This window comes from Rhinolophus ferrumequinum, chromosome 22, assembly GCF_004115265.2.
Source record: "Rhinolophus ferrumequinum isolate MPI-CBG mRhiFer1 chromosome 22, mRhiFer1_v1.p, whole genome shotgun sequence".
NCBI lineage: Eukaryota > Metazoa > Chordata > Mammalia > Chiroptera > Rhinolophidae > Rhinolophus > Rhinolophus ferrumequinum.
The window spans coordinates 25,147,105-25,163,931 of NC_046305.1; the positions used below are offsets into that span (position 1 = coordinate 25,147,105).

The following is a 16,827-nucleotide window of genomic DNA, read 5'->3' on the forward strand; positions in this document are numbered from 1 at the left end:
AGGGAAAAGGGGAGGGGGCGATTAGCCCCCGTGCAGATCCTAATCGCAGCGGGGGTGGGGTAGGGGACGACGTTCCATGTCCCGCCGCGGCCCATTCATCTCCAAACGCCGCCCGGCCGGGAGAGCTGGGCGCGGCGAGATGGGGAGGAAGGCAGCTCCCTCTGGATTTTGTTTTAAGGCTGAAAGAAAACACTTTGGAGCAGCCGCCTAAACTGGCTTCGGGTGGGGACACTGCGGCGGGAACGCGGGGCTCCGGGCGGGGACTGCGGCACCTCGGCGGCCTCCGGAGCCCTCTGGAGCCAGCGCTGGGCAGCGGCCAGCCAGAAAGAGCCCTCCCGGCCCTGCCTCCGACGCGGCCCCTGACCCCCAGCCGGGCAACTCGCGGGACATCAAAGGGGATCAAAGCCGGGAAGGGACAAGCCACCCGGGCACAACTTTTCTTCCCCTCCCGCCCCTCCTCCCAGTTGTTTTGTTTTTGGTTACTAGCTTCTCTTGGCAGCAAAATGTTTGGGGTGGGGGGGGAGGAGATCTGCAGGAAAAAGCCAGCTCCGCACGGGACACATCCAGGAAAACAATGTGGTCTGCAGAAGCAGGAAACCGGTTAGAGGCAAGGGTCGGAGTCGGGAAAACCGGGAAGCTGTGGGGGGGACGGGGGACGGAAAGCAGCCGTCGCCTGCCCCAAGCCAGGGACGAAAGTGACTCTAAATGCCACCCCCGATATTTTTTGTCACCCAAGCCCAGAGATCCTAGATACCGCACCCAATCCCAGGCTTGGGGGAGGGGTTGGTGAGGGTCGCAGTCCCGATTCCTCGCACCAGGAGGTGCGGGAGGAGATCCCGCCCCGGCCCTGGCCGGAAGGCGGGAGAGAAGCAGGCTGGAGCGCAGAGCTGTGCGCCTCGCTCCCCGGCGTGCCGCAGCGGCCACCCTCCCTCCTTGGCCGCCCCTTTCCCCCTTCGCGCCGGGAGGAGGAGGCTGCTGCCCGTGTCTCCCACTTCTCGAGCCCGGAGAAAGGGCCACACAGAGCGAGGAAAACCGAGCCGAGGAGGCCTGGTGGTTCACGCGGGCAGGAAGCAGGGAGGGGGCTGAGAGGTGGGGTGCTAAGGCTGCACGGGAGCCAGGGATAACTGGAGCTGTCGCATACGCTTAGAAGACCGCGAGAGGGCAAGGATATGGGCGGAGGGGAAGGGGGGCGAGTTAGGAGACTATCGTGGGCCGCGGTGTTTCGTGGAACGCAAGGATGTTAGCAACTTTGGGGACCCACATATGGTTCTGGGAACGGGAGAGTGCGAAGAGGAGCCATTCGGGGCAGGCCGGGGACTAGGACCCGGGAAGAGCCCCGGAAGCAATGCGAAACACCCATTCTTCTGGGTCCAGGGCTGTAACCCGGCTGTCTGCTAGAGCTTGGAGACAGGGTTAGAGGGCAGTCGATGGTTACGGGTAGTGCCAACGACGGCTGCCCCAAGATGGACTAAGGCTGCTCGTATGCCGAGGACTTGGGGAGGGGGCTGGGTGCGGGCTGCGCGGCGGCAAGCTAGGGCAGAGCTCCAGGCAGTGTGGTGAAGAGCGGAGAGAAGCAGTCCTTAGAAGTATTAAGGGCTGTACCCGGAGATTTGGAGAGGGTCGTGAGGGAGCGGGTCGGAAGGATTCCGGGCGGCACCGCGAAGGCGATGCAGTCAGCAGCATCCGCGCCCTCTCCTTTCCGTCCCTGCCCGGGTTTGTTCAGTCAGGGTCCAGTCCCGCGGAGGGTAAAAAGAAAGGGAAGAGGGAAGGAGCCTTTACCTGGCTCTGACGCGACGGGTCCCAGGCCCCCGGCTCCGCTTCCCACTCAGAGCTCTCCTCCCCTCTCTTCCCCGCCACCCGCTTCTACGCAGATTGGTCCCCTAGTCCCCTGAAGAGCCTCCGCCAACTCTACAAGACCCCGCCGGGAAGCAGAGCCCACCCCCTTGCCAATCACCGCCCAATTTCTATCGACCGATGGGGCCTGTAACCAATAGGAATAGCTGATCCCGAGAGGCCAGGAATAATAAGGAGGAGGGGCTGGCGAAACTTAGAGGTGTGACTAGCACTACCGAGGCGTGGTCAGGAGTAAGCTCCTCAGGCGGTGGCGGAACCCTGAAGTAGAATTGATGGGCGGGATTAAATTGGAATCAACAACCAAACACAAATTCTTGAGAAAAGGCACGACCAATTGGACGGGGGTGGAGAGGAGGGGCGTTGCGGAGAATTTTAGCCAATAGAGAGTAGAAACCGGTGGAGACTGTAGAACGTCTTCCAATAAGAGGCACGAGAGGCGTCCTTGCCTCTTTCACTAGTGCTGGAGTAGGTCCGCCCAAACCTCCTGGAACCGGCCAATGAGGTCGGAAGCGGAGCCAAGTTCGGCAAACCAGAAAGCCGAACTGATCTCGGCACCGTCACTGGGGCGGGGCGTACGGTCTTCTCGCCACTAAGATCTCGTTAAGGGAGGGCTCCCGAGCCTTCCAATACGGGACGTGGGCGAGCTGTAGTTCTCCCAATCCGTGCACTGCGCTGGCAATTCAAACTGACAGAGGGTTGGAAAGGCAGAGACAGCGGAAGAGGGCGTGAAAAACGACGTGTTCGGTGACAGAGACCCTAACGCCGACTGAACCCCCACAGCGACTTCGATTCCGCCCCACCAACACCACCGCGCGCTCCGGAGCGGAAGGCGGGATTCACGAGGGAGAGTTAAGGGGAGGGGGACGCGAGAGAAACAGGCTGTGAGCCAGCGCGCGCGGGCTGGGGGCTGCTAGGAGAGAAGCGAAGCAGGGCCGGCGAGCGAGCGGAGCTGAGGAGAGTCGCGGAAGGACTGAGGAGAAGCAGGGATCGTCCCGGTGGGAAGAGCTGAGGGGATTTCTGAATCTTGGGAAGAGAAAGATTTCCAAAGAGGAGACGTGGGTAGGGGACGCTTAGCCCGCGATCCGACAGAGAGGAATTAGAACTCTCCGGGGGAGGGGCTTAGGAGAGGAGAAGCTTTAAATAAGAGATTGTACTGGAGAAGCTACTGGAATTGCTAAAGGGGCGGGAGCTAGAGTAGAGGATCTTTTTAGACCGGAGGAAGGGAAAATAGAGGAATTCCGGAGGACTCTTGCAGCTTGGCCTCTCCCCACTTCAAACTCCACTCCCTTCCCTGAAAGTTAAAAGGAAAGCCAAAATTGCTGTTTCTCTCCTGTTTCTACTCAATAAATATTACTTTCACCATCCCACGAGAAAACAGAACAGAACTCATTTCCTTCCCGATTTCAGGGTTTAGAAAAGCTCGAGACCTCGCAATTTAATTTGTAGCCTGAGGGAATCAAACTAGGAAGAGTCTTGCTCTTGTTTCCATTTTCAAAATCCCACACCTCATCCTTCCCGGGACGCCATGTCTACCAGCAGTTGTAGTTTCAAGGACCGGTGCGTGTCCATGCTGTGTTGCAAATTCTGTAAACAAGTGCTCAGCTCTAGGGGAATGAAGGCTGTTTTGCTGGCTGATACTGAAATAGACCTTTTCTCCACAGACATCCCTCCTACCAAGTAAGTCATGCTAGTGGCGGGCAACGGTAGCCTTTAACTAAATGGGGGAAATGTTTGGCCTGGACCTCTGGGAGTCAACAAGGAGGTTATCATTTTGTTGTTCCAGCCACTCCCAACAGTCTGATGATCCCCTTGGAGTATAACTAAGTGGGCAGACTGTCTGGAGAAAGTCTGTGGTTTAGCCAGAGTGGTCAGTCCTGATGTAATGCTTCTAGTTCAATTATAATCATGTGACCACATCTCAAGTTGGATACCAGGTGCTATGCCCTGCCCAACCATTCTCTCACTGGATCAAGTCCATGACCTAGACTCTAGGAAAATTCAGGCAAGCTTTTCTGTACTGTTCGGGAGGAGAGGTCATTTACGTTTTTCATTTTTATCTGTAGTTTTACAACAAAAAACATTCACAGTTCTCTACCATTATTGGCAATTGGCATGCTGAATCAGATTCCAATATATAATTCTGTATTCTTTTTCCTAAAACTCTCTCTTCCTGGGAATGAGAGACTTAAACATATTTTTATGAGACGAAATAGAGACTGCCCTAAAATAATCCTTGTCTCCCAAAAATCCTATTGATATCATGTGTTCATTTTCATAATTAAATCCTTTTAAATTCTGTCTTCAGTCGCTACCCACTTTTAGGTGTAGAGTCTTTAAGAATCTGCTTTCTATTGGGAAAAATAACCACTTTATTTGACTCAAATATATCTTTTTCTAGATCTAAAAGGTACTTTCTTTTTCCGTAATCAACCTGGCCCTTACATGATTTTCTAGATTTAGCCCTTTATTGAAACTATCATTAAAATGAAAGGATAATTATTCAAAACATGGATGAACAACTAGCTATTCTTTGGACACAGATCCAGAGGAGGCAGACTAATAGTCATAATACTTTAAATAGAAGGTTAAAAAAAATTTTTTAATATACTCAAAGCTGTGGACTCTTCCTCCCTTGAAATCTTTTCTAAATTGGTTTAAGTATAGTCGTGCCTAATGGCAAAGCCATTTATTGCAAAGATAAATGGGTTAATATTTTCAATATGTGTGTGTATGGTGTGTTGCAAAAAAGAAAAAGCACTAGACAATAAATTTGGAAACTACTATTGTAAAGGTTCTATGATTAAAACCCATTCATCTTTACAATTGCTGTGGTAAGTAACAAGACAGTCATAAGAAGGGCTCAGATATGTGAATCGTTAGAGATTAGAGCAGAGTCTAGAATAGATTCAGGTCTTTCCTATTGTCTACTCTTCCTTGTAGGGGTTATTATGGTAATAGATTAATGCGCTAAAATGTGTGTGAATCAATGAACACATAAGATGTTTTAAATGGAAAGTTTGTCATATTTATGGTGAGTTCACAAATCTTAACTGACTGTTACAAAATATACTGTAGTTCTACTATAGAGTCTTTTTCAGCTCTTTGGGACTACAAAATTCATACTAAATCACAATCAAAAGTACATTTGATAGCAAGGATATGGGAAAATTGGAACCCTTGTGCACTATTGGTGGGAATGTAAAATGGTGTCACTGCTATGGAAAAGCATAGCAGTTCCTCAAAAAGTTGAAAATAGAATTACCATATGATCCAGCAATCCCACTTCTGGGTATACGAGTATATCCGAAAGAATTTAATGCAGAATAGAAGAGGTATGTGCACACCCAAGTTCTTAGCAGCATTATTCACAATAACCAAGAGGTGCAAGCAACCCAAATGTCCATCAATAGATGAATAAACAAAATGTGGTACATGTATGCAATAAAATACTATTCAGCCTTAAAAAGGAAGTCTATCCTGTCACATACTATAACATGGATGGACCTTGAGAATATTATGCTAAGAGAAAATAAGCCAGTCACAGACAAATACTATATGATTCTGCTTGTATGTGGTATCTAAAACAGTCAAATTAATAGGAACAGAAAGTAGAATGATAGTTACCAGAGGCTGGAAGAAGAAGGAAATGGTGAGTTGTTGTTTAATAGGGACAGAGTTTCCATTTTGCAAGATGGAGAAGGTCTGGAGATTTGTTGCACAACGATGTGAATACTCTTTACAGTTCTGAACTACATTTAAAAATGGCTAAGTTAGTAATTTTATGTTATGTGTATTTTGTCATTTTTTTGAAAAGTGCATTTGACTTTCTCTACACTTTTGCCTCTCCAGCACAGTGGACTTAATTGGAAGATGCTATTTCACTGAAATCTGCAAATGTAAACTGAAGGACATCGCATGTTTAAAATGGTATTTATGGCAATTTTCTAGATAGCCCTGGGTTTGCTAGATGGATGTTGACACCAAAGCAAAGAGAAAGGTTCAGTGGGCCGTATCGAGCACTGGTTATAACCCATGCAGTGAGCCATTGAAACACCATTTATTACTTAGAGCTGTTTCTTAAAAGGATCTTGTGACACTTCACATTTGTATATGATTTTACAATTTTTCAAAGTTCATTGACAAATATCTGCTTTAATTTTGGAAAAAGGCAGCGTAGTTTGGATGGAAAAAACATTTGGATTTATAGTCGTAAAAATCAGGTTCAAGCCCTGGCCCTACCCTTACTATCTATGGGATCTTGAGTAAACTCCTTAAACCTCTAAACCTCTGACCTCTGTTTTCTTATTTAATATATATATACATATATATATATATGTATATATATATGTATATATATACTTTTTTTTTTAATTGGGGAACAGTGTGTTTCTCCAGGGTCCATCAGCTCCAAGTAGTTGTCTTTCAATCTAGTTGTGTAGGGCGCAGCTCATCTCCAAGTCCAATTGCCATTTTGAACTGGCAACCTTGTTGAGAGCTCGCACTCTAACCAACTTAGCCATCTGGTCGTCCGGAAACTCAGCGGCTGCTCATTGTCTTCAATCTACCATATTTCCCCGAAAATAAGACCTAGCTGGACCATCAGCTCTAATGCGTCTTTAGGAGCAAAAATTAATATAAGACCTGGTAGCATAGTATAGTATAGTATAGTATAGTATAGTATAGTATTATATTATATAAGACCTGGTCTTATAGTAAAATAAGACCATGTCTTATATAAATTTTTGCTCCAAAAGACACATTAGAGCGATGGTCGGGCTAGGTCTTATTTTTGGGGAAACAAGGTAGTTGTAGAGGGCGCAGTTCACTGGTCCATGTGGGAATCAAACCGGCAACCCTGTTCAGAGCTCCTGCTCTAACCAACTGAGCCATCCGGCCGCCCCTAATTTATATTCTTAAGAAAATAAACTTGAGAAAAGAGAAACTATCTTCTTAAGATATAAATTAAAATATCTTTTATGTTTACCTTACAGAGTTGTAGTGAAGATCAAATGAATTATGGATGTTAAAAGACTGATAAACTATAAATTACAACACAAATGAAAGCTATTTCTATTATTTTTTGCGAAGTAGACTTGAGTGTTATTAGTCCCATTTTAAAAGAAGGTTGAGATTTTCTCATTTAAATGGGGTTATAAATTATAATCCTAATAATTTAAGTTAGCAAACTCTTATTTTGTGCCAATTTCATTCATTCATTCAAACTATATAATGAGATCCTACCAGGTGCTAGTCATTGTTATAGGGGCTGGAGGCACAGCAATAAACAAGACAGAATCACTGGCCTTTGGGCGTTATATTCTAATGGGAACACAGTCAATTAATAAGATATTTAAATAAATAAGATATTGAATAAGGTAGCATGTGCTTCAAAGGAAGTAATAATAATAAATGATAGAGAATAATAGAGGTTGGGAGCGTAAGAACTAGTTTAGAGAACATGGTCAGGGAAGCCTCAGGAGAAGGTGACACAGGAGTTGAATCCTAGAGTTATGAGAAGGAGCCAGAGGAAGAATGTTCTAGATAGAGGGAACAGCAAGTGCAGAGAACACAAGGCAAGAAAAAGCTTAACATGTTCAATGAATAAAAAGACAATGACAGTGTGGCTGAGACATTGTGAGCATCAGGGAAGAGTAGAATGAGAAGATTACAGTCGTAGTCAAAATACAGATCATCTGGAGCAGCACTGTCCGATAGAAATAATGCAAGCTGCATACAGAATTTAAACTTTTCTAGTAAAAATTTCTATTTAAAAAATAAAAAGAAACAGGTGAAATTAATTTTAATCATATATGTTACTTAACCCAATATATCCAAAATATCATTTCAACATGTAACCGACATAAATTATTGAAATATTTTACATTTTATTTTTTATTCTTAGTTTTTAAAATCTGGTATATGTTTTATATTTAACAGCAGATTTCAGTTCAAGCTGGCCAAATTTCAAGAGCTCAATAGCCACATTTAGATGGCGCAGATCTAGACGTTGGTATGAAGGGATTTGTTTTCATTTTTGGCAAATGGGAAGCCATTGAAGAAGTTTAAACAAGGGAACAAAATGATCTGATGTGTCCCTACTAGAATGTTAGTTCCATGAAAACAAAACCCTTGTATTCCTAGCACCTAGAATAGTACCTAACACATAATACCTGCTCAATAAACATTAGTTGAATGAGTGAATGAATACAGGCGGTAATTAAAGCCCTAGAATTTACTCCTGCGATCTAGTCTTAGTGCTACCAGCACTATGCTCTAACCAACTGTGCTAACTGGCCACCCTCTTGCAATCTAGTCTTGCAAATAACTGTCAGTCCTAGTCCAAGAACAATTTTTGTTTTCATTTGTTTGCCTTTCAAGCAGATTATGATTAGAAGACATATTTTAGGTGGGCTGGTACCTTTTATAGCATTTTTTGCAGGGCCTCACAAAAATGACCGACTCCCACATCTCACAGGGTGAGAACAAACTATAATAAGAATTTTTACAACTCAAGGTATAAGCAATTCATGTTGTCATTTTTATTTTTGTAAAGCACTAACTAAAACATTCCCTGTATATTCATTCTATTTAATAGTAACCACATAGGAAGAAAAAAAAAAACCCTGTGGAAAGTGAAGTACCTGTAATCAGATGGATAATCCTGAAGACATTAAAAACTTTTGCAACTTTCTCTACAGGCTGTGGATTTGCTTTACTTCTGAATTCCTACAGAAACACTGAAACTAAAATTAGAACAGCCAGCTTGTGTTTGGTTTCTAGGGGTTCATGCTGTCTTCCTACTCCTCCATCTGTTGAAACAGTTTTTAGGTGCTGGCATGGAACTAGAACATATAAGAACCCAACTTGCCACAGTTCTGAGAATAGCAAAAACCTTTTACCCACAGATCTGAATTTACTTAATATATTTTGTTTGTACTGCACATCAATTTTGGGTGTTTTACACAACAAATGACAACCTTGTAGCATGTAGAAGCTGGCTTCTGAAGGGAAAATGAATAAAATAATACCAGCAAAGAAATGGAGAATGTGTTAGTACTATTTCGCTTGAAGACTATTTTCCTACTTGACTACAGATAGAACTGTAACCATTATCAGAGTACACTCTCATCCCAAAGATCCCAGCAATGCAACAGGAGGAAATGAGGTCTTTATGTCATCTACTTACATTAGCACATAAAAATGCTTACATGGCCAGGTATTACATGGTATCTAATAATATTTACTTTCTTTTTTAGTGGGAACATCGTAGGTTATCATGTGATTGTTCCATGTTGTTCCTGCCTTCTTTCCTGTAACAATGGACACTTCTGGATGTTTCACAGCCAGGCAGTTTATGGTATTAACAGACTAGACTCTACTGGTAAGAAACAATTGACTCAGCCCTTCCTCTAACATTTGTCTATCAATACCTGAGTGAAACTCCCAATAGATCATTTCAGGATTCCCTCTGAGACCTTCCTATGGGGGTTGGATCCACTAGAGTGAAGTGTCAATCCTTTTATCCCAAATATTCACTTAATGGAAACTACTAGCCAAAATTCATTGCCATTTCTTTTATCATCATTGTATTGAAGAGCCTCAAACTTGGCTGGATTTCATAGCCTTTTTAAATTGATATTTTAATTGCTCTAAATTGCTGCCTTGATACATATTTTGACTCGAGAGAATTTTGGAAGATTTTAGATTTGACAGTTAATTTTGTGTGTGTGTGTGTGTGTGTGTGTGTGTGTGTAAGAAAGAGAGAGGAGAGGCTGGGATTGTGGGAAGTTGGGAGGAAAGATGACTAGGTATTTACTCTATTTGGTTATATTATTTTAGGGTAAAAATGGACATTTTAACATCTAGATTAATAAATTATATAATTTTAGTCAACATTTAGTCACGTGTTATACTAATTATTTAGTAGGAAATATACAACCAGTTCTTAAAGGATATTTACATAATACGTTTTATATTGTCTGGAGCCATTCAGTTTTGTTATAGGACACATGTTCTCAATATTTAATATCTATTTACACAACAGACCAAGTTGACGTTTAGTGGAACTTTTTTAGTGGGAACTGAAGTTTATAGAACTTTAGTTTACAGACCAATTTTAAGGAGCTTGACAATCCAAGTTGGCACTAACACTCAGGTTTTTAGATGTATGTTTTAATCTTCTTCAGAACTTAAAATATATTCCTTTTTTTAAGTATGATTTGTTTTCACTGACTAAAAGATCACGAATTGTAAGCTAGGTTGTCAGGTTCTTTAGACCCTCCAATTATGCTTGGGTTTTTATAGGCTCAGATTGTTTTTTGTGTTTTTTTTTAATCACCTGGTGTTCAATTGTGGCTCTGAACCCATCATTTGGGGTCTCAATTTAAGACTCTAGTATGTTAAGAAGGCCATTTTTGAACAAAGGCTTGTCTGAACTCCCCTAAGTGAGATATAGGCTCCTAAATTAGGTTTCCAGTTTCATATTTGTGTTGCTCATGGGACACATTAAAGGAAGTTTCTACTTTGGTATTATTTTTTCTGCTTCATACAATTCAAAACACGGGGTGGAGATTTTTCAATTTTTATTTACTTTTTTATATTAGTTAATTTTTTAAAGATGAAAGTCCAGCATTCTTCCATTTACATTGAATCTAATCCATGAGAAACAGATGTATCACAGGATTTCCTTCCTCCCTTCTTAACAGAGAAAGGAAGGTGCTGCTTCTGTCAGATCCAATCTCTTAGTTTATTTTTTCTTCTTTGAACCAATTGTGCCGAGCTACTCACGTCTCTGAGTATTGACTCCAAGAATATCAAACTTCTCCTTTGTAACTCTAATATTGTGATTTAAAGAAGAATTTTCTAGATGCTTGATATAAAAAAGATTTCTCATGGCTGTTGGAACTGTCCTTGAAACACCTGAACGAGCAGCTTCAAAGGAATACATACCCAAGCTTTTTAAAATTCTAGGATGTTTAGACTGAAAGGGCATCAAGAAGTCTATGTTCTAGGTTAGCCTACACATGTAGACCTGATTTCCCAAAACTTTCCTGAGAAGACTTGGGAAAACTCAGTTCAAATTCCCTGGAATTAGCAAATGCCCTCAAAGGCAAATTGACTTCAGCTCTCTGTTGACCTTTATGGGTTCTAATTGTCCCTTAGATTTTGGCCTAATAATTTCTTACGATCCTGTCAGCTCTTCATTGCCATCTTACCAGAAGCAAAGCACCATTCATTCTTGGGGAGAAAACAGGTGTTTTTTATTATAAACAATTCAAACACAAAAAAAATTACTGTAAATAATATGATAGGCATGCATATCATAACAAAACTGAATGGCTCCAGACAATATGAAATATATTATGTAAATATCCTTTAAGAATTGGTTGTATATTTCCTACTAAATAATTAGTATAACAGATTGGTATTAAATATTTCCCTTGACTAAAATTCTATCATAATTTATTAATTAATTTTTTAATAATATGTAGGCATCAAATAGATGCTAACTTCTTGCCTAATTAGATTCCAATATGCCATCCAAGACAGACAGTTTCTACTGTTTCAACAATGCAGCAGTGCACATTCTTGTACATGTCTCCCTGGGCACCTGTGCAAAATGAGCAGTTAAAGGAAAGGCTGAGTGATGGGCCATGTTTGCTACATACATCTATATATATATTTACATAAATATATAATTTTTTTAATTCACATGGAATACGCTATAGACATAAAAAGAAATGAGCTAAATCTACACATATGGACATAGGTATATCTCAAAAATATAATGTTTAATAAAAACAGCAAATTAGAAAAGATACATACAATACCATACTGTAAAAAATGTAAATACACAAAACAATAATAGGTAGTCTGTGGTTGTATGCCTTTGTAGTAAAAGTAAAAACATTCATGGTGTACTGGGAAGTGGTGGAAACTGGATTCAAACCAAATCTCCAAACCCTGGCTCCTTCCATTCCATCCTGTGGCCGCTCTCACTCTGTGTGGAGGAGGCATCCAGAGTTGCTGAGTTCTGCTTGTGCCCACACTGACAATGGACAGCTTAAGATTTGCTTTCTTGTTGGACTTCATTGGCTTTCCTAGAGGTCAATTAATAATGGTTTTTTGTTTTTTTGTTTGTTTTCAGTTTAGTACTTTCAAGTTACAATATAGTACATGCCCAGGAAAAAAACATCTCATTATCGTCTACCACTTATGTGGTCTTATATTACCAACCAGTGCTGGATTCTTCAATATGCAACCTGACTGTCCTTTCACAATGAGACTTTAGATTGTTGTTTGGGATATTGTATTGACAGCTATAACCTGGTCCTAAAGTTTACAGTTCTACCTACCTTAATAGCCTCTGGACTAAAACCCACATATATCAAAGATTAATAACTGGCTCCAGAACCTTGCTGGAGGTTTAAATCAGAAAAAGGCAGCAACTTCTTCCGTATTTATCGAGGAGATGAGGGTACCGATTCAGGCCTTTTCCTTGCACCGTCCAAAGAGACACTTAATCTAAAAGGATCTTGTGAGAACTCTATTCTTAAAAATTAAAATAGATTTGAAAATTATCAGTGTAGAGTGATTATGGCACAATACAGCTGGAGGCAAGGTTTGAGTGAATGGACTCCTGAGATCCTTTTGAGTTCCCAGATTCTAGAATTCAAGCCCTTGCTTAAAAGGGTTTAAAGAATGTTTATGTCTTAGATGAATAATATTAGATAAATTTATTTATGGCACTTTCTTTCATAGTTTTTCTCTTTACCGCTAACTATGGTTTAATATAAGAATGTTAACATACAAGTTTTTCTATATCATGATCTGAGTTGTAACAGTAGTTAGCACCAGCTGACTTTATGACCTTTTATTTTCAGGTGTTAACTTCCTACTTTGGGGCAACTTGCCAGAGATAGAAGAGAGTACAGATGAAGATGGGTCAGATATATCAGCAGAGGAGTGTATTAGATGAATATAGAATTATGACAGATATAATACTCAAACTTTTTCTGATTTAAAATGTATATTAATGGATCAACTTTAAAATTGTTAGTAAGGATTTACCAGTGATTTCTTTTTTTGGAAACAAAAATGGGGCATTTTTTGATTTATTTATTTGCTGTCTTAAATTAATTACCTGAGTTTAATTTGAGCCAATGTAGTTTTTTTCTTCTATTTCTACTTCTTCTTCTTCCTTTCTCTGTCCCTCTGCCCGGTACAGGTGTGTTCTTAAATTCAGATAGAAGAAGATTCTTTCATGTGTCACTCAGCTACCTACCTCCCAATCTGGTGAAGTTTTTCTTACAACTAGATGCCAGATACCATTATTTTACATTCGGGAAAAGGGGCATTAGTACCCACACATATATCAACAATGCATATATACATGCATAAATCCATGCATACAACCATGCATACGTATGGGAATCTCAACTTGGAATTAAAGCTTCCAAGTTGAAGGGAATCTTTAAAAACAGACTATTAGGTTTCCATGAATACTGCTTATCATGTTACATCCGTGATAACTACTTTAACATGGAACAAGACTGTGAATCATTAAATAGAATAAATTTTGAAATGTATAGAGAAATTCTCTTCATTCCTCAACATGATGTTAGATAAATGAATTTGTCAGAAAATTATCAATGTGTACTGTTTACCAATATTATTCATTTAAATTCTTCTAAAGTCATACAGATAACTGTGTTATGAAAGCCAGATAAACTAAACCTCTGTCTTTAAGTCATCCCATTCTCTCAGGCTTTCTCCGTAAATAGCCAATTTTAGATGAGTAATCTCAGTTCCAGCCCTTAAATAGGAAAAACAACAACAACAACAACAAAAAAAACTAAAGAAGTGGTTTGTTTAAGCCATTGTACATTATAAAGAGAGTTTGTTCTTTTTTTTAAGCTGCATTCAGAGCCACATGGGATAGGAAACTGGGATAATGGTGGATTCTGGTTTTATGTGTAGCTAAAATCAATGTATCGCCTTAACTAATATCTCAGCTGTAGGCATTTTGTCAGTAGTGATACCAAAACAGACTGAGTATTGTAAATAAAGTTTTGTTCTAAAAATGACCGGCCTTCTTTTAATTTTTATATTGTACCCACTTTTTTAACTTAAAAATATAAAAGTATAGAGTAAAAGAGCTAACATTTATTGAGTGCTTACTGTGTACCAGATACTGTTCTAAATGCTTTACACATTTAATTCACTTATTCCACACAAGCAACCCATGCCAGATAGGTACCATTATTATTCTTTTTTTACTGATAAGACAGGTGAAGCCTAGAGAGGTGAAGTAGCTTGTCCGAGGTCACAGAACGGGTCAGAGATTTGGCCAGATTGAAATTCAGACAGTCAGACAGACAGACTCCAGAGCTCCTGCTGTCATCTTTATGCTGTCACCCTGTGCACCTTCAGACATGCATCAGCTATGATTTTATTTAGCCAAGAGAGATGCTGGATAACAACTACTATGTTATGTACCCTAGGTGAGGGCTTAGTGACTAATTTCAATGTTGAACAAACTCATACTAGGTCTTAGGGTAAAAGACCTCTGGGCATTGACGGAATTATTTGCTGTAAACCAAGATAAATGATGCTTCAGAAAAGCTAGTACCTGGAAAACTTTTCCAGAAGTCTTCAACTGACCATTTGCACTGACAGAAGGTCATCAAAAAAACCAAAGGGATGAATGGAACAATTTGTTTCTCAATTTGGGATTTTTTCCCCCTTTAATCTCTCTTGAAGACTTTATGAAACAAGGTGACATAATGGATAAGATTTTTAAAAAAAATTGATACTACATTATATAATGTTTCAGTTAAGTTGTTCAACTGAGAAGATAAGTTTAATGCTAGAGTAGAGAATGTGGCAAGTTTATAATTCAACAGAGTTCATCTGGTTTCCGTTCTGCACGTGCCTTCAAAGGCTATAGTTGACTGAGAAGCTCTTTGAAGAGTAAAAGCGAGACAGAGGTGCACTGATTGAAGCAAGCCCCAAATGTGATTCCACTCCAGATGGAGAATATTTCAAATCACTCAGCTACCTTTTGGCTAACTGGGTTATGAGAAGGCCAATTCTAAGCCGAAAATGGATTAATAATGTTTTATCTAGAGAAATATATTTCTGGCACTTTTTTTAATAAAAGCAAATTAGATGCACTCTGGTAAGACCAAAAACAGAATCACATATATGGATTTAGCATATACTTTCTAGTCCTAGCATAATTCCTAGGCCTAGAAAATCTGTTTATGCTTTGGTCCTCTTCTAATATTTGATTTAATTCAACAAAACTGCTTTATGCTCCTATGGTGTGCCAAGAATTGCACAATGACAGGCTCACACTTGCCTTCATGGAGTATGCAGTAGGTTGGGGAGACGATTGAACCCTATGAGTCAATTTAATGCATCGAGTTAAGTGATTTAACAAAGGCATGCTTAATCAATGACTCCGTAGATGAAAGAACAACCATTTTGAGTAGTAGGAAAGTGTGGGAGTTGAGAAAGCTACAGAGAAGAAATGATGCTTGAGCCAGGCTTTGCAGCACAATTAAGGGTTTGCCAGCTGGGATGAGAGTTCCAGGCAGAGAGAATAGTATAAAGAAATGGACCACTATTTAAAAGTATCTGGCTTATTTGGTAAATTACAGGTGGTCTCTTATACCTTCCAAGATATGTAATGAGAATTAATTAGAAGATGAAGCTAACAAGGAAGGTTGGGATCATGTTATGAAGAATGTTCTATGGCATTCTAAGTTTACACTTGCTCCAGCAGCAGTGTAGAGTTATTGAGATTCTTAGGTAGGAGAATAAAATGATGAGACTTAGGGTGATAGCACTGATGGTAAAGTGCAATCAAGTTTAGTTTTCCTAGTGTCCTTTCTTTGATGCATTTAACAATTTGACTATAGAAATTATATTTATTGCTTTTACCCTAAGAACATATAAGTCTTTAAGTCCCCTGAATTTCTTGTCTTTTATGAAACATCTGGTCTGCAGTGGAACACTGCCTTTTTCCCCTCTTCCATCTTGTCATTCCTAAAGTTCAAGGAAGGGACAGTGAGTCATCAGACTTTCCCACTATGGCTTCCTTTTTTTTCTTTTTTTTTCCTGCTCCTTTATCTTTTTTCCTCAAGTCAGTTTCTCAACCTCAAACCCAGGCTCTGTTGAGACATCTTGAGTGGGACCTAATCTCAAAACCTTAATATTTTGAACAATCCCTGACTCTGAAAATCAGGTCTTTAAATATTACTAATCTGGGGAGATTACCCCACAAAGAACTGCTCTTTTGACCTCTGACTCACATGTAGCTGATAAAAAATAACCTATATTTCTTTTTTTTTAATAAGGAGGAGGTGGCCATTATATGTAAATCATGATATATAAAACAACTAACTAATTAGAACATAAATGGGAAGTGAGGAGATATAAGAGAGTATCTATGGATTAAATAGTCTTGCTTCCATGGTGAATTACTCGATGAAGGCTTTCCCTATTTTAGCATTCATGCTTATAAAAGGAAATAGTTTCCTTTTCTGCTTTTTTTTTTAAACTTTAAAAGCAGCCTAAACCATAGTTTCTTTCTTGCCTGGTATTGAGTGTATGCCAAATCTACCCTAAACTACACAGATGGAAAAAATTAGTCTATGTCTGTGGTACCTCTGGGGTTGAATATTTTTAGTACTTAAATCTTTAGCTAAAGATTCTTTTTTCCTAGACTCTCATAGAATCATTTTATTGTTATCCAACGGATAAACTTACTGAGGTAAAAATCAATAATATCATGTGTTTGTATATCCTTTTAAAGTTTATTATGAGCTTTCACATACACCTTAATTTAATCCTCAGGAAAACCTTGGAAGTTATTCCCATTTTACAAATTAAGAAAGAAAACCTCAGTCTCAACATCCAGAGAGTTAGAAGAATTTAAACTCGAATGTGTGTCTTCTCATCTTAGTT

At 40.1% G+C, this 16,827-nt stretch overlaps 2 protein-coding genes across 7 annotated transcripts in view; one reads left to right on the plus strand and one right to left on the minus strand.

The window, feature by feature from the left end:
* SRGAP2 (SLIT-ROBO Rho GTPase activating protein 2) overlaps window positions 1-1,928 on the minus strand; it is a 230,777-nt gene extending 228,849 nt beyond the window's left edge. For 3 of the 5 annotated variants that reach the window (XM_033092386.1, XM_033092385.1, XM_033092388.1), the window contains exon 1: window positions 1,780-1,927. The gene's annotated coding sequence lies outside the window, so the exon portion shown is untranslated. Of the gene's footprint in view, window positions 1-1,779 lie in introns of all 5 variants that reach the window. The other 2 variants (XM_033092387.1, XM_033092389.1) reach the window with 1 other exon arrangement.
* Window positions 1-13,858, plus strand: FAM72A (family with sequence similarity 72 member A). 2 transcript variants are annotated; one of them, XM_033092396.1, is made up of 5 exons: window positions 1-600; window positions 3,262-3,531; window positions 5,704-5,781; window positions 9,111-9,235; window positions 12,738-13,858. In XM_033092396.1, the coding sequence occupies exons 2-5, from the start codon at window positions 3,380-3,382 to the stop codon at window positions 12,830-12,832; spliced, it is 450 nt and encodes a 149-aa protein (XP_032948287.1). In that variant the 5' UTR covers window positions 1-600; window positions 3,262-3,379; the 3' UTR covers window positions 12,833-13,858. The 2 variants fall into 2 exon arrangements, with proteins under 2 accessions (XP_032948287.1, XP_032948285.1); XM_033092394.1 differs by lacking the exon at window positions 1-600 and having other exon boundaries at window positions 2,412-3,531.
* Window positions 13,859-16,827: the final 2,969 nt, after the last annotated feature.

Coding starts and splice junctions, on each gene's coding strand:
- FAM72A (XM_033092396.1), top strand. CDS start 3,380: ATGTCTACCAGCAGTTGTAGTTTCAAGGACCGGTGCGTGTCCATGCTG. Junction 3,532..5,703: donor ACAGACATCCCTCCTACCAA/GTAAGTCATGCT, acceptor TTGCCTCTCCAG/CACAGTGGACTTAATTGGAA. Junction 5,782..9,110: donor GACATCGCATGTTTAAAATG/GTATTTATGGCA, acceptor TTTCTTTTTTAG/TGGGAACATCGTAGGTTATC.